Below are 26,638 nucleotides of genomic sequence, written 5' to 3' on the forward strand. Positions count from 1 at the left end.
TCAACTTCAGGTCAAAGATTTTAATTCTCAGATGTTAAACTTTCTTAGTTTCCTCCTCTGACCTCGTGTCAGATACAGCTGAGCTCCGTTTAGTGGTTTTAAAGTGAATTACAACAAACTCAGATTCTCTTGAGCTAATATTTTTGATTTAAAACCATTTTCATAACAAATGGTGGAAATTCTAACTGTTACACGTCAAACTGGAAACTACAGAAACGAACTGCCTCACAGGTGTCTTATGGGTAATGGTGTTCATTCAGAATCACTGTTCTCTTAACGTTGATCCGATCAGTTTTCATTAAGTTCTGTTTCTCAGAAAAACCACAAATAAAACCAGACAGCGACATCAACAAGGAATATTTAATCGATAATTCAAGTCATAACAGGCTGAGAAGAGAGTTTTAAAAACAAGACGTGGTCAGATGTTGAAAAGTTAAACCAGAAATAAGATGAGAGGAAACTAAAATCACAGATTGTAAAGAATCGAGCTCCGTCTTGTTTCAGGCTACGATGATGAAATCTCAAAAAGATAAAAGCAGATGTTTCCTCGCTGACGTGAAATCAACGTGACTCCATGTTGGTGCGTGAGGAATGACCACAGAAGAGGAATCGTGTGTTTGTTCAGTTCACAACCACTGATGTGAGAGAAGAAGAGAAGAGAGAGAGAAGAGGAAGAGAAGAAGAAGAGAGAATAGAAGAGAGAGAAGAGAAGAGAGAATAGAAGAAGAGAAGAAGAGGAAAGAGAAGAAGAAGAGAAGAGAGAATAGAAGAAGAGAAGAAGAGGAGAGAGAAGAAGAGAGAAGAAGAAGAGAAGAGAGAATAGAAGAGAGAGAAGAAGAAGAGAGAATAGAAGAGAGAGAAGAAGAGAAGGAGAGTAGAGAAGAAGAGGAAAGAGAAGAAGAGAGAAGAGAAGAGAGAAGAAGAAGAGAAGAGAGAATAGAAGAGAGAGAAGAAGAGAAGAAGAGAAGGAGAGAAGAGAAGACGAGGAAAGAGAAGAAGAAGAAGAGAAGGAGAGAAGAAGATAAGGAGAGTAGAGAAGAAGAGAAGAAGAGAAGAAGAGGAAAGAGAAGAAGAAGAGAAGAGAAGAAGAAGAGAAGAGAAGAAGAAGAGAAGAGAGAAGAGGAGAGGAGAGAAGAAGATAAGGAGAGTAGAGAAGAAGAGGAAAGAGAAGAAGAGAAGAAGAGAAGAAGAGGAAAGAGAAGAAGAAGAGAAGAGAAGAGAAGAAGAAGAGAAGAGAGAAGAAGAGAAGAGAGAAGAGGAGCTTCAGGCTGACTCGTCCGGCGTCTTCTCACTGGGCCACGAACCAGCTGGTCCCAGGAAATCACTGGAAACCAGGACAGAGAGTGAGGCTCCGACAACAACCACAAATCGTAGAGGATGTCCAGAAAGTCACTGTTGTGCGGTGTTGTGTAGAGTGTTGTGCGGTGTTGTGTAGAGTGTTGTGTGGTGCTGTACCTCAGGATGTGTGGCAGCTCTGGGCTCCTGTAGATAAACTTGTGTTTATATTTCAGAGACGACGGAAACGGAACAAAGTGAACTTTGTGTCCTCTGAGACTTTTAGATTGAACCGCCATGTTGTACAGCTGCAAGGAGGAGGAGAAGAAGAAGAAGAAGAAGAAGAAGAAGAAGAAGAAGAAGAAGAAGAAGAAGAAGAAGAAGAAGAAGAAGAACTGAACAATCTATAAATCATAAATGAATTGACTCTTCAATGTGATTATTAAATACTATTTGTACCTTTTTTCCGAGATGGAAGGGAACCACCGAGTCGTCCTCAGCGTGGAGGATCAACACTGGACAGGAAACGTGATTCACACTGCGGACACACAATCAGGCTGTAGTAACACTGACAAACACTGCAGACACACAATCAGGCTGCAGTAACACTGACAAACACTGCAGACACACAATCAGGCTGCAGTAACACTGCCAAACACTGCAGACACACAATCAGGCTGCAGTAACACTGACAAACACTGCAGACACACAATCAGGCTGCAGTAACAATGACAAACACTGCAGACACACAATCAGGCTGTAGTAACACTGCCAAACACTGCAGACACACAATCAGGCTGCAGTAACACTGACAAACACTGCAGACACACAATCAGGCTGCAGTAACACTGACAAACAGCGGGGGCACTGCGACTACAAGCTGTGGAAGTTCCTCTGATGACCACCAGAGGCCGCTCTGAGAAGACTTTGTTAATTCTTACAAACTAGAACTTTGTGTTCTAATCTTGATGATGTGAAGAGAAGCTTCGGGTCAAAGGGTTAGAAACCAAAGATCCTGAAGTTCATGAAGAAAGTTTCTCCTGAAAGATTCAACTTTGAAATTGTTCCTGAAAGTTTTTCAGGTTCTGAACAAGTTCCAGTGAACTAAAGCTCAGAGGTCAAAGGTCACGTACTTTTCATCGCTGGCGAAGCGGATGTTATTCACTGTGATGGTGTCCAGGAAGAACCAATCAAATCCAGGCAGGTATCTGTACACCTGAGAAGCACACACGTCAAATACACACCTGTGTGTGCGTGTGTGTGTGTTGCATGTGTTGTGTGTCTGTGTGTGTTACCATGGAGAACGGGTGGCTCTTGGCCTCCTCTCTGATGTTGGTGAACGGAGATTCTAAGATCAGAGCGTCGGGAGGATTTCCTGAAATAACATGGGTTAGGGTTAGGGAATTTTAATGTGATTTAAAACTCTACAAGAAATTTATATTTATATACTAAATACAGTTGTGTAGAATAAAAGCAGTGACAGTGAGTCCACAGAAGAGTTCAAGTCTAGTTTGTGTAGTGTCCGTTGTGTTCGCTAAGAAAACAGGAACATGAAGGAAAAAGAGAACGAAAGTTTTCTAGAAAGTTCTGACAGAAACACAGTGTGTGTGTGTGTGTGTGTGTCTGTGTGTGTGTTTTACCTCTGTCACACAGTCGTCTGACTAGGTTGGTGGCAACTCTGAAAGATATATATCAAATGATCAGATTTTATCAGAATTGTGTGATTGTGATTATGTAATGTGTGTTTGTAGGTGAGTGTAATAGTGTGTGTCTGTGTGTTACCCTGTCCCCAGAGAGTGTCCCCAGATATACAGCGATGTTTTATCGAGTCGTTGTTTCAGTCGGTCGTAGATGAAAAGAGCGTCTGACGTCATCCAGTCCTCTGATGGAGACCCGTCTGAGTCGCCCCAGCCTACACACACACACACACACACACACACACACACACACACACACACACACACACACACACACACACACACACACACACACACACACACACACACACACACACACACACACACACACACACACACACACACACACACACACACACACACACACACACACACAGTCAGTATTGTGTCGTCGGCAGCTTCTTGTTGTGTTGTTGTTGTGTTGTGTCTCACCTCTGTAATCAAACGTGACTACATGGTAGCCCAATGAACTGAGGACCTAAAGGAAGACAGGACAGGAGGCTTAAATACAAACAACTGTTTTCAACAACAACTCATGTGTTCCTGGTTATAATAATCACAACCACACATTTCAAAATAAAACACAACCACGCATTTCAAAATAAAACACAACCACAGAAGTTTCAAAATAAAACACAACCACAGAAGTTTAAAAATAAAAGCCGACCGCAGCCTTAAAAAAAGTAGTATGGACGTCAGGTGTAACCATAGCAACAGTGCTGAGTTTTAAAACCAAGACATGTCGATGTGAAGTAACACAAAGCTACAGTGACAAGTGTGTGTGTGTGTGTGTGTGTGTGTGTGTACCTTGTACAGCTGGACTCTGTGGTCTCCTCCTCTACAGACAAATAACAGAAAGGTCAAAGGTCAAAGTCTCCAGTTAGAAACATGAAGAACAAAACAAGTAACAGTAACACACAGGAAGTGACAACACAATAAAAGCTGAATGCTGGGGGGGGGTTACCTTGTTCCTGAGTTGCCATGGAGATAGAGAATGACAGGGTGGGCGGAGCTAAACATGGAGTCGTACCAATCGGCGTCTTTCCCCTGAGCGTCTCTCCACATGTGGGCGGGAACCGTGTGCCTGGAACACAAGTTACCAGCCAATCACAGCTCACCTCGAGTCATCTCGCCTGTTAACGTGTCTGTGTGTGTCTGTTAACGTGTCTGTGTGTGTCTGTTAACATGTCTGTGTGTGTCTGTGTGTGTCTGTTACCAGACTCCGATCCTGAGTCCAGCCTCAGGCTCCAGGTAGAAGTTGTGTGTGTGGTTCAGACCCTGGTCCAGAGGTCGCTTCAGGTCGATGAACAACGGTATTCTCACTGGGGGGAGGAGGGAGGGGGGGGGGGGGGCAGAGGTCACATGACTGCTGACAACTGCATTAGACACTTCTGTTACACTCCCTGTCGGCATGTCAATCACGGCCCACTTCCTGTTTGACATTGTGTTCAGAGATTGAATTTCTCCAACACGACTCTGACACGTATGAAATCAAACACTCACCGAAGTTGAGGAAGACGAGTTTGGCCTGGATGGACGGACACAGTTTGATGATGAAGGGGATGGAGATGTAGACGAGAAGAAGCCACAACATGATTCTCTGCATCTTCCCCAGGAGACTCAGCCTGAGGACACACAACAACAATAACAACAACAACACATCACTTGCACTGTGTCTCTGGTTTGTGTGTTGAAACACAACGGGGTCATCGGAGAACTCTTGTGTTACAGGATCCTGCAGCTGAGAGGATGTGAATGATTCAGTAGAAACCGAGAGTCCAGCTCCTCCACACACACACTCCCTATGTGTATTACTGTATCATTATTATTAATATTATTATTATTAGTGTTAGAAAAGCAGTAGGTTAGAGTAGGTCCTCTGTAAATGCATGAAAGTCCTGTGTGTGTGTGAGTGAGTCTGTGTGTGTGTGAGTGAGTGAGTGAGTCTGTGTGTGGGTCTGTGTGTGAGTGAGTGAGTTTGTGTGTGGGTCTGTGTGTGTGTGTGTGTGTGTGAGTGAGTCTGCCGTATTATTAGCTGAGTGTTGAAACCTCAAGGTCACACGGAGGTGAAGCCGCAGCAGAGAGGTGGGGGGTTGGTGTGTGTGTGTGTGTGTGTGTGTGTGTGGGTGTGTCTGTCTGTGTGTGTCTGTGTGTGTGTGTTGCAGGAAGCTGCAGTATTCAGGTAATGATAATTTTCAATGATTCTTCTGATAATTCACAGATGAACTAATAAATAATCAATCTTATCTTCAGATTCTATCTTCAGCTGGTGATTTATCTTCACATTGAGAGAAACTGACTCAGCAGTTTGAGGCTCACGAGGACTGAGCGTCGGTTCAGCTCCTGAGAGACGAGCACCAGAGCTTCATGGATCCTGAGGAACATCTACATCCTGGTTCCCCCGACACAGGAAACATGAGTTTAGATCCACGGGTCATAAGAAGATAAATGGAGCAGAAACTAATGTTTATATGAAAAATGTCTCGTCAATGATTCCTCAAATTTGTTATCAACATATCTTATGACAAATAGATTTTGATATTTTATACCTTGACCATGAACGTTATAATAAAGAGTTAGTTTGAGTTCTGTACTTCTGCTGGGGTCACCTGAGGTCAGGGACGCACAGAGTGGACTTCTTCTTTCAGTTTGAGGAAGACGAGAGGACGAGGGGGTCGAACCCATGATCTGACACCGATCATGTGACTGAGCACAAAGTGGAAACGAGCTGAACTCTGACATCACTTCCTGTCTCTTCACACGAAAACTTCAATTTATTTCAGTAACTGTAAAGGAACATTCTGCAGTTTCTCTGTTGAAGCTGCAATTGTTTTTTTATTAAACTTGAAAAATCCAGAAGCGTTAAAACCAGGTGGTTGAATCTGGTGTTTGTTCTTCACATCAGTAACTTGAACCAGTTTTTATCAGGGAACACATCACAAGATTAAAACGACGAAGACGAAGCTACAGATATTTATTTAAAAACATGATTATCTTCTGTCGCATGTTTTAACAAACTGGGTGTTCGTGTTTGTAAGGTGACAGATTTGATTGAAAACGAGCTGAACACTTTCCACTGTGTCGCAGAGTGTGTCAGAAACATCAGCCTCCATCAAGTCTCATGTGAGGAGAGGAATCGAGCTCCCGGGACACGTGGCACGTCCACTGCAGCTCTGCACGCTTTACATATAGATTTTTTTTATCTATGACACTCTGTTGTTTGGCTTTCTTGATGATTGTTCTTGTTGTTCTGAGTGTGTTCTGATTGTGCGTCGCTTCGGATGAAAGCTTCAGATGTAACGTCATGACTGTTGCTATGGTAACAGCTGGTTTAAGTTAGAGAATCTGAGTTTGAACAGAAACGATGTGAAGACGTTCTCCTCCTGATTGGTTCTCATCAGTCACATGACTCGACTAGCAGCAGTGAACACAAAGCGTTGGTAACACTTCCTGTCACTAAGTGTGTCTGTGTGTGTGTGTGTGTCTGTGTGTGTGAGTCTCTGTCAGTCTCAATGGAACCTGTCCATCAGTCTGAATCAGAAGATGTAAAAGCTGCAGCTTCTCTTTCAGGTTGTTTTGATCATTTAATGAGATAATAATAAATCTTAATTCATTGTTTGTTTTAATTTGATTATTTTTTCATGTCGTTTTATTATTTCTTACATTCAATATATTCTTATTGTTACTTCTTGACATTATATAAAAAGATGAGCTATCCCGAATAATCTTTAATTTATTTATTTAATCTAAAGTATCTTTCAATTACTTCTGTAATAAAGTACAAGATATCTTCAGTATTGTTTACTTATCATAATTTTGACTTCTGTGTCCTCATACTTTAGGTTTATTTCCTGATCCGCAGTAAACCTCAGAAATCAGTGAATGGTCTCGAGTCTGTTTCCACTTCAGTCCTCAGGGGATTCGATCTGAACCGGTTTACATCAGTTGTCACGTGTGAACGGTTCCGGTCTCACCTCCTGAACGGTTTACCCATGATCCCCTGCTCGTCCTCCGGGCCCTGCCGGTCCCCGGGCCCCGCTGCCCTGCTGCCGGGACGCTGCTTCAGGTCCGGGTCGCTGTCCAGCACAGAGCCGGTGGGTCTGCGGTCCTTCTCCGCAGTCAGCGAGTGGGTCCGCTTCCTCATCACTGGAGAGAGAACCGAGGGTTAACGACAGAGAACCGAGCGGGACGGAGGCCGAGGTCCTGCGGCAGACGGGGCGCTGAGAGCGGATTGAGGCCGGAGCGAGTCCCCGCTGATCCTCCAGCTGAGACCCGCAGAGAGCAGCTGATCCGCAGCCAATCACAGGCCAAGAACCCGAGCACATGGTCTCACCGTGATGCCTCCACGGCCTCTGGGAAGTGTCGGAATAACGACAACCAAAACAAAACAGCTTTATAGAAAAGTTTCAATAAGAGCAGGTGCTCGATTCATTCACGTACAGATCGTGAGATTAGTCATTAACATTAATGTATTTAACATGAATTCACCAACTGTCTTGTTTAGTTACAGCAACAACACCATGCATCTCTCACAGAGAGACACTGACTGACACCTCAGTGTACCTGATCACACTACACACATGTTACTGAATTATTGTGTTCAAGCTGCAGAGACAGCACCATCACAGAGCTACTAAAAACTATACAACGTCTCTTTATCGTCACCTGTACTATACGTCAGTCTCGTTCCTTTCAAACATGAGCTAACTTAGTTGATGGGGATTCTCTACTCATAGTAAAGTATTTCTACTGTGCAGTTCAGGTTAGATTTGATTTGAATCAGAGTCAATCTGTTCTTAACACCCATATATCTGGTTTACTGCGATGGAACAAATACAATCAGCAATTCCTTTATTCTGAGTCACTTTAATCGATAATAAGTAAATATTAAGTTTGTTTATCGGAGCTTGTTTTCCGTAGACCGTGAACGAGTCATCATTGAAGTTAGCAGTGTGGCTTCACCGAGAAGCGATGTTTACTAAACCTAACGTCAAAACAGTAAAACATGATAACGACTTTTACAAGGACACACCGGGTCGGCACCGGGTGTGTCCCGGGGCTCAGCCCGGCCTCTCCCGGCCTCTCTCTGCCGCCTCTCGGGGCTGTTTAACCGGTTTGTTATTAGCCGCTGTTTGCTAAGCGGAAGTAACCGCGGGTTAAACAGTTCCGGTGGTTTAATAAAGTAAATGTTTTTTAATGTAACGAATCAAATCTGACCCGTGAGGCCGCTTCACTGCATCTCTGAGGCCGCTTCACTGCATCTCTGAGGCCGCTTCACTTTTACTCGCTCCGCGGTGACGGTTCGTCCGGATGAAGTTTATGCCTTAGCAGCTTCCGGAGTTTCACGTCTTCCGGTCACGTGACGATAACAGAGAGCACTTTTCCCGCGCCGCAGCCTGGACGTCAGGGAGCCGAAGTGGAGTGAAGTCGATTCTTTCTTTGATCTTTTCTTTGATCCTCGTGTGGAACCTTCACGATGTTTTGTGAGAAGTCCACGGAGCTGATCCGAGACCTGCAGCGGGTCCACGACGGCCAGCTCCCGGCCTTCAGCGTGAGTCTGCACCGAGCCCCCCCCCCCCCCGGAACCTTTCACATTCCACATTCAAGTGTTTCTGCTCAGGAATCTGCTCCTCCCGGAAATAATCTGGATACATATTCACAAAGTTCATCACATGTTCTACTGTTCGGCTTCAAGGTCATATGACGACCAACTTCTCCAGCAGAGAAACCGAAGAAGATCTTTGATAAGATCAGATTCAACGATTCATATTCTCACTGAGCTGTGACGTCACTTTGTTCATTTAATGTGATGATTCTAATCATTTGAATTCTGTGTGTGTTTGTTTGGCTCTGTGTGTTTGTGTTTCTGTGTGGTTCTGTTTGTTCTGTGTGTTTCTGTGGTTCTGTTTGTTTTGTGTTTCTGTGTGTTTGTGTGGTTCTGTGTGTTGTGTGGCTTTGTTTGTTGTTTGCGTTTGTGTGGTTCTGTGTGGTGTGTGGTTCTGTTTGTTGTATGGCTTTGTTTATTGTGTGTGGTTCTGTTTGTTTTGTGGTTCTGTGTGTTGTGTGGTTTGGTTTGTTGTGTGGCTTTGTTTGTTGTGTGTGATTCTGTGTGTTTTTGGTTCTGTTTGTTTTGTGGTTCTGTTTGTTGTGTGTGGTTCTGTGTGGTTCTCAGGAGGATGGGCTGCGGCAGGTTCTACAGGAGATGGAGTGTCTGTACGAACAGAACCAGAGCGACGTGTGAGACTTTACATTAAATCAAATGAATCATATTCATATGTTAATAATAATTTACAAGTTAATCAAGTATAGTTACAAGTTTCTGAAAACGTTTCTTTAAAGAACCAGTGTGTAAGACTCAGCTGAAAGGTTCTTTTGGTAGAATGAAAAATAATCCTTGTGATGTTTTCACTAGAGTTTAATCTAGAATGAGACTTTATATTTTTATACTTTATATTTAAATACTTTATATTTACATCAGGAGCGGCTCCTCTCTTCGGAGGCAGCCACGTTTTCTACAGTAGCTACCACAGGTTATCTTACATGTCATGAAGGGGGGAGGGGGGGGGGGTGATCAGCTGCAACATGACACTTCACCACTAGATGTCACTAAGTCCTACACACTGACCCTTTAAACTTTTTCACTGTTGTAATATCAATTGGAGCAGAACCACAGAAAAGTCATAAATATCAAAGAGGCAACAGCTCAACTTCATGACATCAGTTATATTATATTCATAATATTTTCCTGATTTTAGTAGAAAAACGGTTAAAACTTTTAAAGACATTTGATTCGACTAAAACTCAGTTGATTGTGGAAGAAAACACAAAACTTCAGACACGTCTACTTCAAATAAAACTTTATTAATTATAAGAACTAAAACAAGTCGACTGATCAACAAAACATTTATCTGCAACTATTTACATAATTGATTAATAACTTCATTTCAAAATTCAAACTGAACCAGTCTAAAGTGTCGTTCCTCTTTCTCTCTGATTTTACAAAGAGCTTCGATCAATCAGTGGAAAAAACGATGTTATTGATATTGATAATCAAATGAAGAGGGGGAGGGGCCTGACTGACTCGTCTGTTTCCTGTTTCAGGAACGAGGCAAAATCTGAAGGTCGAGCTGAACTCATCCCGTCAATCAAACTGCGTCACTGCTGCCTGCTGAGGAACCAGCGCTGTGTCACTGCCTACCTGTAAACACACACACCTGACACACACACACACACCTGAGTTCAGACACCTGTTTGAACTCTGATGTCCTCTGACTCCGCCCCCTCAGCTACGACCGCCTGCTGAGGATCCGAGCGCTGCGCTGGGAGTACGGCAGCGTCCTGCCCGCTAACATTCGATTCCACATGTGCGCAGAGGAGGTGAGCGTTAGAGGATTGGTGCAGGGTCATCTTCTTGGTGACGTCTGCTGAGCATTGTGGGAAATGTAGGATCCAGTGTTTTGTTGCTGAGTCAGCTTCTATGTGAATTCATTGAAATCCTCTGTTTCCTGTTCCTGCCGCAGCTGCAGTGGTTCAGTCACTATAAGAAGTCTCTGGCGTCGTTCATGCGTTCTCTGGGCGGAGGAGAAGGTCTGGACATCACGCAGGACATGAAGCCTCCGAAGAGTCTTTACATCGAGGTGAGGCGCTGTGAGAGCTCTGACATCACATCTGGAAGCTCCGCCTCCAGCTGCACTGCTCCAGATGTTTCTACATGTTCTGTCCCCACCAAACTGAAACCCTCATCACACACACACACTGATTCTGAAACCATCGGCCGGCCACGTCACAGACCTGTGTGTTGTGTTGTGTTGTGTTGATTGTACTCAAAACCAGTTTCCCTCACTGGACAATAAGTGTGACGTCAGCCCGGTGACACGTGTGTTTGCAGGTGAGGTGTTTAAAGGACCATGGAGAGTTTGAAATCGATGACGGGACCGTGATTCTGCTGAAGAAGAACAGTCAGGTCAGCGGTCACTCTCACTGGGATTCTACAAAGGTCAAAGTGCAGCAGGTTTACAGGAAGTCCTCACGTCACCGTCTGTCTCTGTGTCCTCAGCACTTCCTGCCGAGGTGGAAATGTGAGCAGCTGATTCGTCAGGGCGTCCTGGAGCACGTTGTGTCCTAAAGGAGGCGGAGCTAAGTAGCTGGAACATCTGCTCGTCATCACCAGAGTGCAGCGTCAGATGATGATGTCACGTTTGTCTTCAGAAAAATAAAATCACTTCTAAACGTCTCATCAGTTTGTCATGACAACGACAATCTGACGCCTGGTGTGAAAACACGTCCACACAATGACACAGTGATAACAATGACACACACACACGTCTCTATGGTGGTGAGGACACATTGACAGGACACTCACCATCTCAACCATCAACTTACTCTATCACACACACACACACACACACACACACACACACACACACACACACACACACACACACACACACACACACACACACACACACACACACACACACACACACACACACACACACACACACACACACACACACACACACAGCTCTGATCAAGCAGGAAACTGAATAAAACTAAATAATGGCAACTTGATAAAGTGAAAATCTTTATTATTTCCCCTGCTGTGTCACATGAGGCAAACAGGAAACGTGTGAGTCACATGTTCACACGTCAAACAAACTGACATTAAAAAAATACTCTGGTGCTTCAGTCTTTGGTCGACATCTCACATATGAATTTCTAATCTATTGTAAAAGTCAACTTCACACAAAAAGTCGGGATGTAAGAAAATGAATTTGAGAAAATCAAGTCGGAATTTTCTAAGAAAAGCTTTAAGAAATTACAAACCGTGACAATTTGTTTGACATTTCTCTCGTGGTAAAGATTCAATTTGTAAGATTGTCAGATTTCAAAGTCACGTACTTCTGATTCATCGGTAACAGATTTAAGAGCTTTTCCATTACTTCCTGACTTGGTGCTAACAGTTTCCAACTGCCCCCAGTATTTGTGCTAAGCTAGGCTAACGGCCCCTGGCTGCTTTAGTGAAGCTGATCTCAGACCAGCTGCTGATTGGTCACTGAGCCTGCGGGGGCTACGTAGCGAGCGACAGGGGGACGATCTCTCTCAGCAGCCTGTTGAGCGCCCCGACCTTCTCCTTCAACAGGAAGTTGTTCTTCTCTGCTGTCTTCTGCCGCTGCTCGGTGACCTGCAGCAGCTTCATCAGCTGAGAGTTCTCCACGTACACGTCCTTCAGCAGCTCGCTGGACTTGGCGTTCTTCGCCCTCTGCAGACGACACAAACGACAGAGTGAGGCCAAAAGTCTCCCCAGTGCTTTTGATGTTCCAATGACATGAGGACCTGATTGAAGACAGACCTGCTCTTTGACCTCCTGGACTTTCTCCTGCAGAACCGAGCGGACGGCCTTCAGCTTCAGCTCCAGATCCTCAGTCCTCTGCTGCAACGAGGCCACTGCCTTCTCGTACTGGTCCTGAACACAACAGCAACCGTTGATGGTTAATCTGGTTTCAGTGTGAACAGATCCTGGATCAGACACCTGAGCCGAGTGTGAGTGATTAGCATTAGCCTGCTGACATTAACAGATGTTCCAAATGTTCCTGATAAAACATAGACATGATGAAACGTCCATCAGGCACTCGGACTGAGCTCTGACTCAGGAGCTGCTACTGTGTTACACTCCTCAGCCTCAGGGGGGCGCTGTGGTGTTTACCTGCTTGACGCTGATCTGAGAGCTGCTCTGCTGAGCCTGAAGCTTCAGCGTCTCCTCCAGCTGCTGACTCCTCCTCCGCTCCTCCAGCAGTCTCACCTGCAGCTGCTCCACCTGCTACAACACGGAGCTTTAACCTGACGGTGTCATGAGGTCAAGCTCAGACGATGAGTCGATGTTGAGGTTCTCACCTGGTTCTCCGCCTGCATCCTGGCCATCTCCAGCTCGCTCACTTTGTTCTTCAGCTTCTGCTTCTCCTGCGTCAGTTTGTGAACGTCTGCACTCTGGAGCTGCAGCTCCGTCAGCTGAGAACAACACGGCTCCGTCAATAGGCGATAACCACAAGAGCCACGTGAACATGAGTCAGACGACCACGGGGGTGAGGGGGTGGGGGGTGAGGGGTGAGGTACCTTGTGTTGGAGCTCCTGCTTCTGGACGCTCTGTCTGTGCGACTCCTCCTGTAGAGCGACGCAGGCTTGCTCCTCCAGAGACCGACACAGCTCCTCCTTCTCCATCATCAACTTCCTGATGCTCGTCTCCAAGTCCTCCACCTGAGCACCAGCAGGGGGCGCAGACGAGAAGTAGAAGAGGAGGAGAGTGGTTGATTATGTCATTATCTCAAACTGTATCTGATGTCATTTCCTGTTTTATTTCTGACCTTGTTGCGAGCGTCTTCCAGCGCCCTCTGCAGGTCAGTTACTTCCTGGGCGTGGCCAAGCTTCTCTCGGCTAACGGCGTGGAGCTGAGAGCGAAGCAGCTCCGCCTCCGACTCCAGAGTGACAAGCGACTGCTGCAGCTTCTCCACCTGAGGAGAGAGCAGAGGCGGGGTCAGACAGCGACGCCTCTCTGTGATTGGTTCTTTGATTTGAGTGGATGTGACCTTGTGGCTGCGGTCGTCTGCGTCCATCAGCAGTTTGACCTTGTCCTCCTCAGACCAATGAAGCTTCAGAGTCACAGCGCTGAGCTCCGCCTCCAGCTCCGACAGACCACCTAGCTGAGGAGAAACAGGAAGTGGTTTGAGTCCGAGCTTTCAACCACACGTCATCACTAAAACAGAAAACACCGACACGGCTCAGCAAAGTCTCCGCAGCCACTAAGCTACTGGTGGTAGAGTCAGTGGGAGGAGCTATTGATATCTGCCCCCCCCCCTCACCTTGTCCTTGCAGGAGTTCAGCTCTTTGTCCAGCAGGTGTCGCTCCTGCGTCCAGGACGTCTGTTGCTGAAGCTTCTCTCTCTCCTGCTGCGTTGCTGCTTCCTGCAGCCGCCGCACCTGCATCACAATCAGCCAATGAGAGGAGAGACACCGACAGGATGACCCGCCCCCTGACCAGCTGCTGCCGGTCTCCATGTTTGATTCGATGAGAGCTTCTCTGGTCCGAGTCACACGATTTCACCTTCAGATCTCCAGACTCCTCCGACCAGATGTGGAACCAGCTGCTCCTCACTCACCGTCGCTCGCCCCTCCTCCTCCTCCTTGGAGACGGTTGCCAGGCGCTCCTCCAGCATCCGGGCCGCCTCCTGGTCTCCGTGGAGACGGGCGCTCAGCTGCAGGTTCCTGCTGCTCAGGTCCAGAACCTCCTTCCTGTATTTAGAGTTCTGCAGAGACCAGATGTCACAGGGTTGGTTATGCTTCATGGTGTTGCTCGATGGCACGTGGGCAGGACGGCCTCACCTCTCTGTGCAGCCTCTCCTCCTCTTCTCTGCTCCTCTCCTGTTCTCCTTCCATCTCGTCCAGTTTCCTCCTGACGGAACAAGAAGCTTCTGAGTTTCACCTGATTCATTTCATTTTTTTGATTCAACCACAGAAATGAAAAAAATTCAGATTTTTATGTTTTGAGAGTTTTTCTGTCAAAACCACAAGATCGTTATAAACGTGTCATCGTGATTCATCTGTTTCCCTCTGTGATCCACTTCTTTCTATTTTCATCCTGTTGAATGAGACGTTCCTCTCCTCTCATCCTCTCATCCTCTCATCCCTTCATCCTAGCTGTGACAGCGGCTCCTCACCTCTTCTGGGCGACGTCGTCCTCCAGGTTCTGGACCTCCTGCTGCAGGACGCTCAGTCGCTCCTGCAGAGCAGCCTTCTCTGATCGGAGCTCCTCCAGCTGAGTCCTGCATCCAGCACAACATGAATCAGAAACACATGCTCAGGGAGGAAAACCATTCTCTGCTGAAGGTTATTGAGTTATGATGGGATCAGTGTAAATGTTCAGATCAGGTTGCTGAAGGTTCGGTGTGATTCTAACAAAGTGAACAAACTGAAACTTTATATTTGTTCTCTCCGTTTGTTTCACTTGATTGAAACAGACCGAATCCTTCGATTTCTACTTTCTACCAAAACAATGAAATCCTCGTCTCCAGTGAGCAGAACATGTGATTGAGTGATGAACGGTCTCATGCGTTTAGATGTTTCGGTTAGAGGTGAAGAGTTAGAGCATTCCACATGGAGCCAATCAGACTGCAGATTCAGCCTGCAGCAGTGCATCGTGGGTGATTTCATTCAGGTCTACCTGAGGACCAGAGTCTCAGATGACGGATGGGATTAGTCGTCAGCAGACAGAAGTTAGTCGTCACTCAGACCTCTGAAGGTGACTCGGTCTCATGCTCCACAAACCTGTGAGGACTCTCCGTCACCTCCTCCAGAGCCAGGACCAGCTGCTCCAGCTCCATCAGCTGCTGCCTCATCTTCCTCTTCTCCTCCTCAAACTCGTCCTCTGAAGTCCTCAGCTGGTCCTGAGAGTCCTGCAGGGCCGGCAGCAGCTGCTGGACCTGGACCAGCTCTCCGTCTTTGGCCTCAAGCTGAACATTGCTGCTCTGCCTCTCATATGACGACTTGACGTGACGTAAGAGACCAGCGCTCTCTGCTACCTCGGCCCGGAGCTGATCCACCTTACTGGTCCTTGAGTTGAGCTGCCTCCTCAGGTCCAGGACCAGGTCTGCGGTCTCGTTGAGCTGGAGGCTGAGGTCTCGGAGGTGGTCTCTGAGGGTGGAGATCTCCTCTTCCATCTCTACGATCTGTGTGGAGAGCTGGTCAGCCAGCAGGGTGTAGCTACTGTTCTCCTGGCTCAGACGACAGACCTCCTGCTTCTCCTCGTCCAGCCTGGACTGGAGCAGCGAGGTTCTGGTCTGTTCCTTCACAAGAACTTCCTGCAGCTGCTGCTCGAAGCTCCTCTTCCGGTCCAGCTCCGCCGAGACTCCGTCCAGCTGCAGCTGCAGGTTGTCCACCGCCATCGCCTGCTCCTTCAGGTCCTGAATCAGCCGGGCCCGGTCCGTCTTTAACAGGTCCAGCTCAGTGGCTTTGGTCCTCATGGCGTCCTGCAGGTTCTCCAGCTCAGATCTTAAGGTGGCGATGGCCTGGTCCCGGGCTCGGAGCTGAGTCTGCAGCTGGACGAAGGTGTTGGAGAGGCGGCTGCAGTTGTCTGCCACCAGCTCCTGCTCCTGCAGGATGCTGGCGGACGCAGCCTGGACGTTTCCCAGCTCCTCCTTCAGCTGAGTCATCTGACCCAGGAGCTGCTCCTCTCTGGTCCTCGCCTGCTGAAGCTCCTCCTCCACCGAGCACTTCTCCGCCGCCAGACGTCTACTTACCACCTCATGAGACTCCAGAAAGGTGATGCTGTCCTCCAGCTGAGTGCAGGCCTCCTCCAGCCTGGCCTCCAGCTCAGAGCACCGCCCACCAGAGGCATCCACATCGTCCTCTAACTGACCACAGCGCTCTCTGAACTCCGTCAATCTGGCCTCTGATTGGCCGATCCGCAGGTCTGCGTTCTGAACGGCTTCTTGTAAACAGAGCACCTCCTCCCTCAGCTGACGGACCGCCTCCTCGTGCTCCTCCTTCATGCATTTCTTCTCCGAGGAAAACCGGCCACAGATCGTGGCTTGCTCCTCCTCCAGACGCTTCTCCCAGAATGCTCTCTGCTCCTGCAGCCTCTGGCGCTCCCTGTGGAGCTGGTGGAGGAGGCGGCGCTGCCCCTCGGCGTGCTGCAGCTTCATCTGACAGAGCTGCTGCTCAGACTCCTCCCTGCTCAGACCACGTTGTTTGATTCTATTAGTCGTCGCAGATGATGATGATGATTTCTTAATTCATGACTTTAAGACAGATCCAGTAATATGTCGAATTTAAACCATGAATCAAACAACTATAAATATACGAAACAGAAGTTATTCTGGATTGTTAAAAAAAACAAAGTTTTCTGGGAGCCATAAAAACTTGCTTAATAAAAGGTGGAGGATCTGATCAGATTAGACACTAATCAGTTATTATGAACATCAGCGTCGGGAGTGAAAAGGTTGATTGATGACTCTAATCTCAGAATAATTTCTGAGTTTTTCTTGTAAATTTAAACTGAATTCTTCTTTTCTCAAAATATTCACTTCCCCCCTCAAAAGATAGTTTTTTTAAACACTTTTTAGATTTAGTCACAAAGAAGCTCCTGAAATTCAAACATTTGTTCAGTGCAGCTGCTGTGGAAACATGAATGTGACTCGACAATCACGAAAAATCTGAATCAAAATATTATTAAGAGGCAGGAACGTGTGAAAGTTAATTTACTGTGACCTCGTATCCTCAGACACACATTTGTCCAACGCTCGTGAACGCACCTCACCACCATCACTTCCTGGTCCAGCTTCAGCTTCAGCTCCGCCTCCAGCTCATCCTTCTCGGCACTCAGCCTCTGGACCAGGTGACCGATCTCTCTGGCGAAGTTCTGCTCCAGCTCTGCACGCTCCCACTGCACCCTGGGAAAAAAGACAAAACTCTTCTTAAGAATTTCACTTATCGAAATGTCTTTGTTCTAAAGTCGCTGAGAACTTGAGAACTTGAGAACTTGACGTTATGATGAATCTGCAGTTGCTCTTCTTCACCTTCGCTCCTGCTCGCTGCTCCACCCTCCTCCTCCTCCTCCTCCTCCGTGTGGAGTCTGCACTTTGTCCACAGCCTCCTTCAGCTGCTTCACCTGTGCCTCCGCCCGAGCCTTGTGCTCCTCCAGCTCACTGATCTCAAGCTGACGTACGAGAACATATTTTTGAAGCATTTCTTTATCGTCCACATGAGGCGGTTCTCACAGACAGAAGATCATAAGAATGTAAACAACAAAATAAAAACGTCAAAGAATAAAATCAATATGCAGGGTCTATCTTTGATATTCTTTAAACTTAAAACATGGAAGTGGAGCTGGAAGCCACATAGATTAAATATATACAGAATAACAACAGGCTGACGTGTTTTATATCATTTATCATATTTAATAAAAACATGTTTTACCTTGAAGGCCTGAGAGATGTCTTTACGCTCGACCTCCATACTCTGTCTCATCAGCTCCAGACTTCGCTCGTAGTAATTCACCTGAAGGTTTTAATTATTATAACATGAATTCAAATCCTCATAAATCTATCAATGTTAAATATAGTGATGATGTCGTTATGGCATTGTGTTGATTCTGTTGATGTTGTGTTACTATTGTCTTGCTGTTGCGTTACCTGTGTGTCGAGCTGGATGTGCAACTGCTGCAGCTCCTGGTTGTGTTTCTGTTTCAGCTGCTCCAGAGCCAGTTCAGTCTGGATACTGACGACAGGACCAGAGACACTGTCCAGTCCTGAGAGGGGGGGGGGGGGGGGCAGTATTTACAATGCTGTACTGTGTCTGTGTGTGTGTGTTTGTGTGTGTGTGTGTTTCTCACCACTCTTATCATCCAGCTGAATTTTCTTCTTCTCCAAAGGAGACGAGTGACGCTTCATGTCCGAGTCGTCTGCACAAACACAAACAAACACACAAACACTGTCGACTGTGACACAACAAGTTAACACAACACAGGTCAACACAGGTCAACACAGGTCAACACAGGTGTGAGAGGAACAGAGACTCACTGTGAGACATGATGAGACTTAAACACAGAAACCTGAATAACACAATGAATGTGTGTGTGTGTGTGTGTGTGAGAGTGTGTGAGAGTGTGTGTGGGCGTGTCCCTGAGCGGCTCCGACCGGCTCCACAGGAACTGAAATCCAGTTTATTGAGTTACATGAGCTTTATTTTGAAACATCTGCTCGTTATCTTATTTTGAAATCTGTTTCCTGCAGGTTGAAGATTTACTCAAGGTTCAGCTAATTAAAGGAATATAGCACAGAGGATTCAATACTTGAGCGGAGTGTGTGTGTGTGTGTGTGTGTATGTGTGTGTGTGTGTTACCAGAGTCGGACTCGGTGCTGACAGAGTGTTGTTCAGTCCAGCTCAACGCAGCATCATCATCGTCTCTTCTGGACTTCCTGTTGCTCCTCTGACTCTTCAGCAGCTCCAGCTCCGAGCTCAACTCATCATTCCTGTCCCGCAGCTCCTGAATGCATCACACACACACACACACAAACACACACACACACACACACACACACACACACACACACACACACACACACACACACACACACACACACATGAATACAAACCCTCTGCTTCCCTGGAAACCATTGTTGTCGTTGCTTCAGCAGCCGCAGTTTAAAGTATGAGACACCTGATCACATCCTGTTAGTCTGACTCTGAAGGTCAAAGGTCAAGTTTGAACCAACATGAAGACGTGTCATCGTGTGAGAAGCTGGACAGATGTGACGAGGATTCAAAACCAGATGTGAAGGTTTTAGAGAAGAGGAGAAGAACGAGCGATGAAGAGGAGAAGAAGGAGCGATGAAGAGGAGAAGAATGAGCGATGAAGAGGAGAAGAAGGAGCGATGAAGAGGAGCTCAGGTTCTCACCTGGATTCTCTGGTTAACCGACACGATGCGTTCAGGTGCACAAACACAGACACGTTAAATCTGGGATTCACGTCCCACTTGAAGGAAGTTCACTGAGATTCTTTCAAAATAAAACTGATTTCATAACATGTCTGACCTTCAGTTATCGTCACATTCACATCGTCTGCACTGATTCAGTGGAGGTCTCTCTCTCTCTTACCCTGAACTGCAGCTCGTACTCTTTGACCACTTCACGGAAACGCTCCTCGTGACTCAGACCAGCGCCCGCCGGGTCCAAACCCCCCATCTGTCAAACAAGACATGTCATTGGTTCACAGCAGCTGTCAATCAATCAATCAGCAAAAGCCTCTGTTGGAACTGGAAAATAAAAAGTCAAGAGAAGAGGAACGAAGTCCCAGAGGAAACTTCCATCAAAGATTCATCAGCTGCAAGGACACGAGTCACCTTACACCACTGTGTGTGTCTGTGTGTGTGTGTGTGTCTGTGTGTGTGTGTGTGTCTTTGTGTGTGTGTCTGTAGACTGGTTCTAACTGGTTTACACAGTGAGGTGTTTTACATAAACCTGAGGATTTAACTGATACATGGGAACGTGTAGGGTACTGTGCACCGGTTGTCAGGAGTTGTGTTGTGTTGTGTTACCTTGTCGTGCAGCAGCTGCTTCATGTCTCTCTGCAGTTTGTTGACAGAGTTTTCAGCTTCAGTCAGTTTCATCTTCACGACAATGAGTTCATCCTCCAGACGACTGTTCTCCTGAACAACAACAACACAACATGAAACATCAACACAACATGAAACATCAACACAACACATTATCTGAATATATAAAGGACCGGGCTGACCATGTTTACCTGTGCGGCGCTGCACAGCTCCTCCTGCAGCTGCGTCTCCTGCACTCTGAGCAGCTGCAGCTCCCCCTGCTGGACACTGCGCTCACGCTCCACCTGCTGCAGCAGAGCCTCGCTCTCCTGCTCCGACTGCGTGCGCAGAACTGCCAGCCTATCACGGAAGTCCAGCTCCAGGTCCCTGCCAATCAGAGACAAGCTCGTCAACACAGGTGGACGCGAAATGCAGCTACGACCTCACGTTGTGTTGATCACGTTTACACTTATAGGGTCTGGTTGTGTAGGGTCTGGTTGTGTAGGGTCTGGTTGTGTAGGGTCTGGTTGAATAGGGTCTGGTTGTGTAGGGTCTGGTTGTGTAGGGTCTGGTTGTGTAGGGTCTGGTTGTATAGGGTCTGGTTGTATAGGGTCTGGTTGTGTAGGGTCTGGTTGTATAGGGTCTGGTTGTGTAGAGTCTGGTTGTAAAGGGTCTGGTTGTATAGGGTCTGGTTGTGTAGGGTCTGGTTGTGTAGGGTTTCTGGTTGTGTAGGGTCTGGTTGTGTAGGGTCTGGTTGTGTAGGGTCTGGTTGTATAGGGTCTGGTTGTGTAGGGTCTGGTTGTATAGGGTCTGGTTGTGTAGGGTCTGGTTGTGTAGGGTCTGGTTGTATAGGGTCTGGTTGTGTAGGGTCTGGTTGTGTAGGGTTTCTGGTTGTGTAGGGTCTGGTTGTATAGGGTCTGGTTGTGTGTAGGGTTTCTGGTTGTGTAGGGTCTGGTTGAATAGGGTCTGGTTGTGTAGGGTCTGGTTGTGTAGGGTCTGGTTGTGTAGGGTCTGGTTGTGTAGGGTCTGGTTGAATAGGGTCTGGTTGTGTAGGGTCTGGTTGTGTAGGGTCTGGTTGTATAGGGTCTGGTTGTGTAGGGTTTCTGGTTGTGTAGGGTCTGGTTGTGTAGGGTCTGGTTGTGTAGGGTCTGGTTGAATGGGGTCTGGTTGTATAGGGTCTGGTTGTGTAGGGTCTGGTTGTATAGGGTCTGGTTGTGTAGGGTTTCTGGTTGTGTAGGGTCTGGTTGTGTAGGGTCTGGTTGTGTAGGGTCTGGTTGTATAGGGTCTGGTTGTATAGGGTCTGGTTGTGTAGGGTCTGGTTGTGTAGGGTCTGGTTAAATAGGGTCTGGTTGTGTAGGGTCTGGTTGTGTAGGGTCTGGTTGTATAGGGTCTGGTTGTATAGGGTCTGGTTAAGTAGGGTCTGGTTGTATAGGGTCTGGTTGTGTAGGGTCTGGTTGTGTAGGGTCTGGTTGTATAGGGTCTGGTTGTGTAGGGTCTGGTTGTGTAGGGTTTCTGGTTGTGTAGGGTCTGGTTGAATAGGGTCTGGTTGTGTAGGGTCTGGTTGTGTAGGGTCTGGTTGTATAGCGTCTGGTTGTGTAGGGTTTCTGGTTGTGTAGGGTCTGGTTGAATAGGGTCTGGTTGTGTAGGGTCTGGTTGTGTAGGGTCTGGTTGTATAGGGTCTGGTTGTGTAGGGTCTGGTTGTGTAGGGTCTGGTTGTGTAGGGTCTGGTTGTGTAGGGTCTGGTTGTGTAGGGTCTGGTTGTGTAGGGTCTGGTTGTGTAGGGTCTGGTTGTGTAGGGTCTGGTTGTGTAGGGTCTGGTTGTGTAGGGTCTGGTTGTGTAGGGTCTGGTTGTGTAGGGTCTGGTTGTGTAGGGTCTGGTTGTGTAGGGTCTGGTTGTGTAGGGTCTGGTTGTGTAGGGTCTGGTTGTATAGGGTCTGGTTGTGTAGGGTCTGGTTGTGTAGGGTCTGGTTGTGTAGGGTCTGGTTGTATAGGGTCTGGTTGTGTGTAGGGTCTGGTTGTGTAGGGTCTGGTTGTGTAGGGTCTGGTTGTGTAGGGTCTGGTTGTATAGGGTCTGGTTGTGTAGGGTCTGGTTGTGTAGGGTCTGGTTGTGTAGGGTCTGGTTGTGTAGGGTCTGGTTGTGTAGGGTCTGGTTGTATAGGGTCTGGTTGTGTAGGGTCTGGTTGTGTAGGGTCTGGTTGTGTAGGGTCTGGTTGTGTAGGGTCTGGTTGTATAGGGTCTGGTTGTGTAGGGTCTGGTTGTGTAGGGTCTGGTTGTGTAGGGTCTGGTTGTGTAGGGTCTGGTTGTGTAGGGTCTGGTTGTATAGGGTCTGGTTGTGTGTAGGGTTTCTGGTTGTGTAGGGTCTGGTTGTGTAGGGTCTGGTTGTGTAGGGTCTGGTTGTGTAGGGTCTGGTTGTGTAGGGTCTGGTTGTGTAGGGTCTGGTTGTGTGTAGGGTTTCTGGTTGTGTAGGGTCTGGTTGTGTAGGGTCTGGTTGTGTAGGGTCTGGTTGTGTAGGGTCTGGTTGTGTAGGGTCTGGTTGTGTAGGGTCTGGTTGTGTAGGGTCTGGTTGTGTAGGGTCTGGTTGTGTAGGGTCTGGTTGTGTAGGGTCTGGTTGTGTAGGGTCTGGTTGTGTAGGGTCTGGTTGTGTAGGGTCTGGTTGTGTAGGGTCTGGTTGTGTAGGGTCTGGTTGTGTAGGGTCTGGTTGTATAGGGTCTGGTTGTGTAGGGTCTGGTTGTGTAGGGTCTGGTTGTGTAGGGTCTGGTTGTGTAGGGTCTGGTTGTATAGGGTCTGGTCGTGTAGGGTCTGGTTGTGTAGGGTCTGGTTGTGTAGGGTCTGGTTGTGTAGGGTCTGGTTGTGTAGGGTCTGGTTGTATAGGGTCTGGTTGTGTGTAGGGTTTCTGGTTGTGTAGGGTCTGGTTGTGTAGGGTCTGGTTGTGTAGGGTCTGGTTGTGTAGGGTCTGGTTGTGTAGGGTCTGGTTGTGTAGGGTCTGGTTGTGTGTAGGGTTTCTGGTTGTGTAGGGTCTGGTTGTGTAGGGTCTGGTTGTGTAGGGTCTGGTTGTGTAGGGTCTGGTTGTGTAGGGTCTGGTTGTGTAGGGTCTGGTTGTGTAGGGTCTGGTTGTGTAGGGTCTGGTTGTGTAGGGTCTGGTTGTGTAGGGTCTGGTTGTGTAGGGTCTGGTTGTGTAGGGTCTGGTTGTGTAGGGTCTGGTTGTGTAGGGTCTGGTTGTGTAGGGTCTGGTTGTGTAGGGTCTGGTTGTATAGGGTCTGGTTGTGTAGGGTCTGGTTGTATAGGGTCTGGTTGTGTAGGGTCTGGTTGTGTAGGGTCTGGTTGTATAGGGTCTGGTTGTGTAGGGTCTGGTTGTGTAGGGTCTGGTTGTGTAGGGTCTGGTTGTGTAGGGTCTGGTTGTGTAGGGTCTGGTTGTATAGGGTCTGGTTGTATAGGGTCTGGTTGTGTAGGGTCTGGTTGTGTAGGGTCTGGTTGTGTAGGGTCTGGTTGTATAGGGTCTGGTTGAATAGGGTCTGGTTGTGTAGGGTCTGGTTGAATAGGGTCTGGTTGTGTAGGGTCTGGTTGTGTGTAGGGTCTGGTTGTATAGGGTCTGGTTGTATAGGGTCTGGTTGTGTAGGGTCTGGTTGTGTAGGGTCTGGTTGAATAGGGTCTGGTTGTATAGGGTCTGGTTGTGTAGGGTCTGGTTGTGTAGGGTCTGGTTGTGTAGGGTCTGGTTGTGTAGGGTCTGGTTGTGTAGGGTCTGGTTGTGTAGGGTCTGGTTGAATAGGGGGCGTCACCTGATCCTGCTCTGGTTCAGCGTCTCCATGCTGCTGTGACGCTCGTCCACTTCCCTCACCAGCTTCAGGTTCCTCTGATCGGCCAGATCCAGGTCCACTCTCACCTTGTCCCGCTCCCTGCAGGCCTGCTCCGCCATCACCCTACACACAGACACACACACACAGACAGACACACACACACACGCACACCCGGTTCACCTGTCAGAACCTAAGAACCTCAGTGTTGTAATGTGTGACCCCGGAGTTCAGAGAACCTACTGCAGGTGCTGGATCTCGTTCTTGTAGGAGATGAGCGCCGCCTGCTGGATGCCGTTCCCGCTGAGCAGCAGCTCGTTGTCCAGGGCCAGAGTCAGGTCGGCCAGACTGAGACGCTCCTCCAGAGGGAAGTCCAGAGTCTGAGGACATGATAGAAAAGGTTATCTGGTTCCGATCAGTCCTGGTCCCGGTCCTGGTCCTGGTCTTGGTCTCACTCACCTGCAGGATGTCCCGGCTGTTCCTGATGCCCTCCTCCGTCCAGAGGACGATGACCCGCTCGGGGCTGGTGCATCCTGAGCCGTCGTCCAGCCGGCTGAGGACTCTCTGACCCACGGTGGCTGTCAGCAGGGAGGGCGAGGTGGAGCGAGCCGAGCGCTCCTCTAACAGCGTCTGAGACTAGATGAGGGTCAGAGGTCGGAGGTCAGAGTTCACTCAGCTCTGACCAGCAGATCTGTGAAGGTGGAACCTTAAATCTGGATCAGCCTGGTTTCACTCAGCGTCATGAGCTCAAACAACCAGAGCAACATCAGGAACTCTTATTTCTGATTCATCTTCACCTGAGTGTAGCAGAACGTCCTCCTGTCTGTCCTGCTGTCTGTCCTCCTGTCTGTCCTGCTGTCTGTCCTCCTGTCTGTCCTCCTGCTGTCTGTCCTCACCCACGTTAACAAACCACATCCTGACATCAACCCTGTGGTGCAGTACATGACGTCTACCTGTCTGTCTGCTAACCTGCAGCACCCTGCTGACTCAGCTGATTGAGCTTTGCTAATAGGTTGAGAGGTGGTGCTGCATTCAGGAGCGCCACAGAAAAGAGAGATTCAAGTCTCAGTTTGAGATGAACAGCAGGTGAGTCTTTTATTTTTTACTGTTTGGCATCAAACACGCACAGAGTGTGTGAGTGAGTGAGGTTCCACCAGGAGAACATCCTCGTCTGTTCTTCACGAGTATTGATCAAATAAAGTTCTTTCAAAAGACATTTCCTCAGTTGGCGTTTAGCTGCTGGTCTTCAGAAGAACTGTCAGACTCCTGAGAGCCTCCTCAACGAGCAACCCTCTTACTGGTGACCACTGGGACCCTACTCTGAAGACAACCAGCCTCTAGAACCACCCGCAGTATGTGGAACAGAGCTTGAACTGATCAGTCACAGTGAATAGTTTGTGTTTTAACTGTCACAGTTCTGTTATTCTAGGAGAAGCAGAATCTGAGGACGTACGATCGACTGCAGTGAATCAAACTGGGATTTGACTTCTATCTGAAGTATTGTCGTTCTGTGTGTGTGTGTGTATGTTTTTGTGTCTGACCCTGTGTGGCGCCCTCTGCAGGTCAGTGGCTCGTACAGGGGTGGAGCAGGAGATGGGGGCGGAGCCACGAAGAAACTTCTGGAAGTCTCTGACACTGACTCTTCCCTCCAGGCCGGCGTCCAACTTCCTGAGCAGTGAGTCCAGCTCCTGTCGGGTCAAAGGTCAAACTGTTCGGACTTCACCGCACTCACAGGCTCGCTGACTTAGCCACTCCCCCACACTGACCCTGGGGTAGGCGGGGTCTTACCTCAGTGTTGAGCGAGACATGTCCGCCGCCGCCTCCATCGTCCAGCCCCTCGTCCTCCTCCTGCCGAGGAGCTGCAGAGGACATTTAGAAAGTCCAAACTGAATCCACTGATTTGTTAAATATGATTTCTTAGCATAAAGACTGGACACAGCAGATTAACACAGATTATCCTTGAGTTGACCTGCTGAGGTTTTTAATGACGTTCTGTTCAGAACCACAGAGAGAACCTCAACCAAAGACACAGGGTTCTTACAGTTCAGGTTCTGAGAAGAACCAACAGACATAAAGATAAAGAACGTGAAGAAGAAGTTACCTTCAGACTGAAAGTCCGGCTTCTGACTTCCTGCGTCCTCATCAGACTTCAGGCTCTGCAGAGAAAACATGGAGGACAATGACAACCTGATAGAAACTGTGTGTGTCTGTGTCTGTGTTAACCAGCCCGTTAAAGAGAGAGAGAGAGAGAGTGTGTGTGTGTGTGTGTCTGTGTGTGTTAACCAGCCCGTTAAAGAGAGAGAGAGAGTGTGTGTGTCTGTGTGTGTCTGTGTTAACCAGCCCGTTAAACTAGTTTGAACTAACTGCAGAATTATGAAAGAGTGACACAAGAGGATGCTGGGAGAAAATCGCAGAGGGAATGTGTGTTTGTGTGTGTATGTATGTGTGTGTGTGTGTGTGTGTGTGTGTGTGTGTGTGTGTGTGTGTGTGCAGTAATGCCAACAGACCAAACAGTGATCAGGAGGAATTCCTGAGCGCTCATTACTTCTGCTAGCCTAAACCTATTGTGTGTGTGTGTGTGTGTGTGTGTGTGTGTGTGTGTGTGTGTGTGTGTGTGTGTGTGTGTGTGTGTACACCCTGGTTGTCACGCTAGAGAGCTTAGCATGTTAGCCCCGCCCCTCTGCTCTGTAGGAACCTTTCAGTTTGAATCTGGTCGTATTTATTTAGACAGATTTATTTATTAAAAGGAGGAAACTGAATTTTCATAAACAACTTGAACAGAAATGTGAACA

At 47.7% G+C, this 26,638-nt stretch overlaps 3 protein-coding genes across 12 annotated transcripts in view; 1 reads left to right on the forward strand and 2 right to left on the reverse strand.

Annotated features, from left to right (window-relative positions):
* Positions 1-342: 342 nt before the first annotated feature.
* Positions 343-8,327, reverse strand: abhd12 (abhydrolase domain containing 12, lysophospholipase). 2 transcript variants are annotated; one of them, XM_062400671.1, is made up of 14 exons: positions 6,947-8,098; positions 4,476-4,597; positions 4,189-4,294; positions 3,937-4,056; positions 3,780-3,810; positions 3,405-3,450; positions 3,058-3,187; positions 2,916-2,953; positions 2,571-2,650; positions 2,409-2,491; positions 1,735-1,813; positions 1,456-1,583; positions 1,237-1,324; positions 343-1,100 (listed from the first exon to the last, which is right to left on the reverse strand). In XM_062400671.1, exons 1-13 carry the CDS (start codon positions 7,114-7,116, stop codon positions 1,264-1,266), a joined length of 1,194 nt encoding a protein of 397 aa, XP_062256655.1. In that variant the 5' UTR covers positions 7,117-8,098; the 3' UTR covers positions 343-1,100; positions 1,237-1,263. The 2 variants fall into 2 exon arrangements, with proteins under 2 accessions (XP_062256655.1, XP_062256654.1); XM_062400670.1 differs by lacking the exon at positions 343-1,100 and adding an exon at positions 8,190-8,327 and having other exon boundaries at positions 1,107-1,324; positions 6,947-7,118.
* Positions 8,278-11,208, forward strand: gins1 (GINS complex subunit 1 (Psf1 homolog)). Of its 2 annotated transcripts, XM_062400673.1 has the most exons (7): positions 8,278-8,523; positions 9,145-9,209; positions 10,074-10,172; positions 10,259-10,349; positions 10,493-10,609; positions 10,861-10,935; positions 11,029-11,208. In XM_062400673.1, the coding sequence occupies exons 1-7, from the start codon at positions 8,449-8,451 to the stop codon at positions 11,095-11,097; spliced, it is 591 nt and encodes a 196-aa protein (XP_062256657.1). In that variant the 5' UTR covers positions 8,278-8,448; the 3' UTR covers positions 11,098-11,208. The 2 variants fall into 2 exon arrangements, with proteins under 2 accessions (XP_062256657.1, XP_062256656.1); XM_062400672.1 differs by having other exon boundaries at positions 10,861-11,208.
* Positions 11,209-11,543: 335 nt separating this feature from the next.
* ninl (ninein-like) overlaps positions 11,544-26,638 on the reverse strand; it is a 20,915-nt gene continuing 5,820 nt past the window's right edge. For 3 of the 8 annotated variants that reach the window (XM_062400663.1, XM_062400662.1, XM_062400665.1), the window contains 26 exons: positions 25,948-26,002; positions 25,635-25,705; positions 25,388-25,534; positions 24,306-24,482; positions 24,090-24,226; positions 23,832-23,972; positions 20,268-20,442; positions 20,059-20,169; positions 19,619-19,705; positions 18,863-19,007; positions 18,354-18,422; positions 18,154-18,269; positions 17,939-18,019; positions 17,539-17,678; positions 17,275-17,412; positions 15,290-16,693; positions 14,683-14,787; positions 14,348-14,417; positions 14,125-14,271; positions 13,829-13,945; positions 13,556-13,669; positions 13,334-13,480; positions 13,086-13,226; positions 12,867-12,980; positions 12,679-12,792; positions 11,544-12,438 (listed from right to left, as the gene is read on the reverse strand). In XM_062400663.1, the coding sequence (XP_062256647.1) occupies positions 12,043-12,438; positions 12,679-12,792; positions 12,867-12,980; positions 13,086-13,226; positions 13,334-13,480; positions 13,556-13,669; positions 13,829-13,945; positions 14,125-14,271; positions 14,348-14,417; positions 14,683-14,787; positions 15,290-16,693; positions 17,275-17,412; positions 17,539-17,678; positions 17,939-18,019; positions 18,154-18,269; positions 18,354-18,422; positions 18,863-19,007; positions 19,619-19,705; positions 20,059-20,169; positions 20,268-20,442; positions 23,832-23,972; positions 24,090-24,226; positions 24,306-24,482; positions 25,388-25,534; positions 25,635-25,705; positions 25,948-26,002 (4,659 nt within the window). In that variant the 3' untranslated portion in view covers positions 11,544-12,042. Of the gene's footprint in view, positions 12,439-12,678; positions 12,793-12,866; positions 12,981-13,085; positions 13,227-13,333; positions 13,481-13,555; positions 13,670-13,828; positions 13,946-14,124; positions 14,272-14,347; positions 14,418-14,682; positions 14,788-15,289; positions 16,694-17,274; positions 17,413-17,538; positions 17,679-17,938; positions 18,020-18,153; positions 18,270-18,353; positions 18,423-18,862; positions 19,008-19,618; positions 19,706-20,058; positions 20,170-20,267; positions 20,443-23,831; positions 23,973-24,089; positions 24,227-24,305; positions 24,483-24,643; positions 24,887-25,387; positions 25,535-25,634; positions 25,706-25,947; positions 26,003-26,638 lie in introns of those variants that run through there. The other 5 variants (XM_062400668.1, XM_062400664.1, XM_062400667.1 and 2 more) reach the window with 5 other exon arrangements.

Source organism: Platichthys flesus, chromosome 12, assembly GCF_949316205.1.
Source record: "Platichthys flesus chromosome 12, fPlaFle2.1, whole genome shotgun sequence".
NCBI classification, from domain to species: domain Eukaryota; kingdom Metazoa; phylum Chordata; class Actinopteri; order Pleuronectiformes; family Pleuronectidae; genus Platichthys; species Platichthys flesus.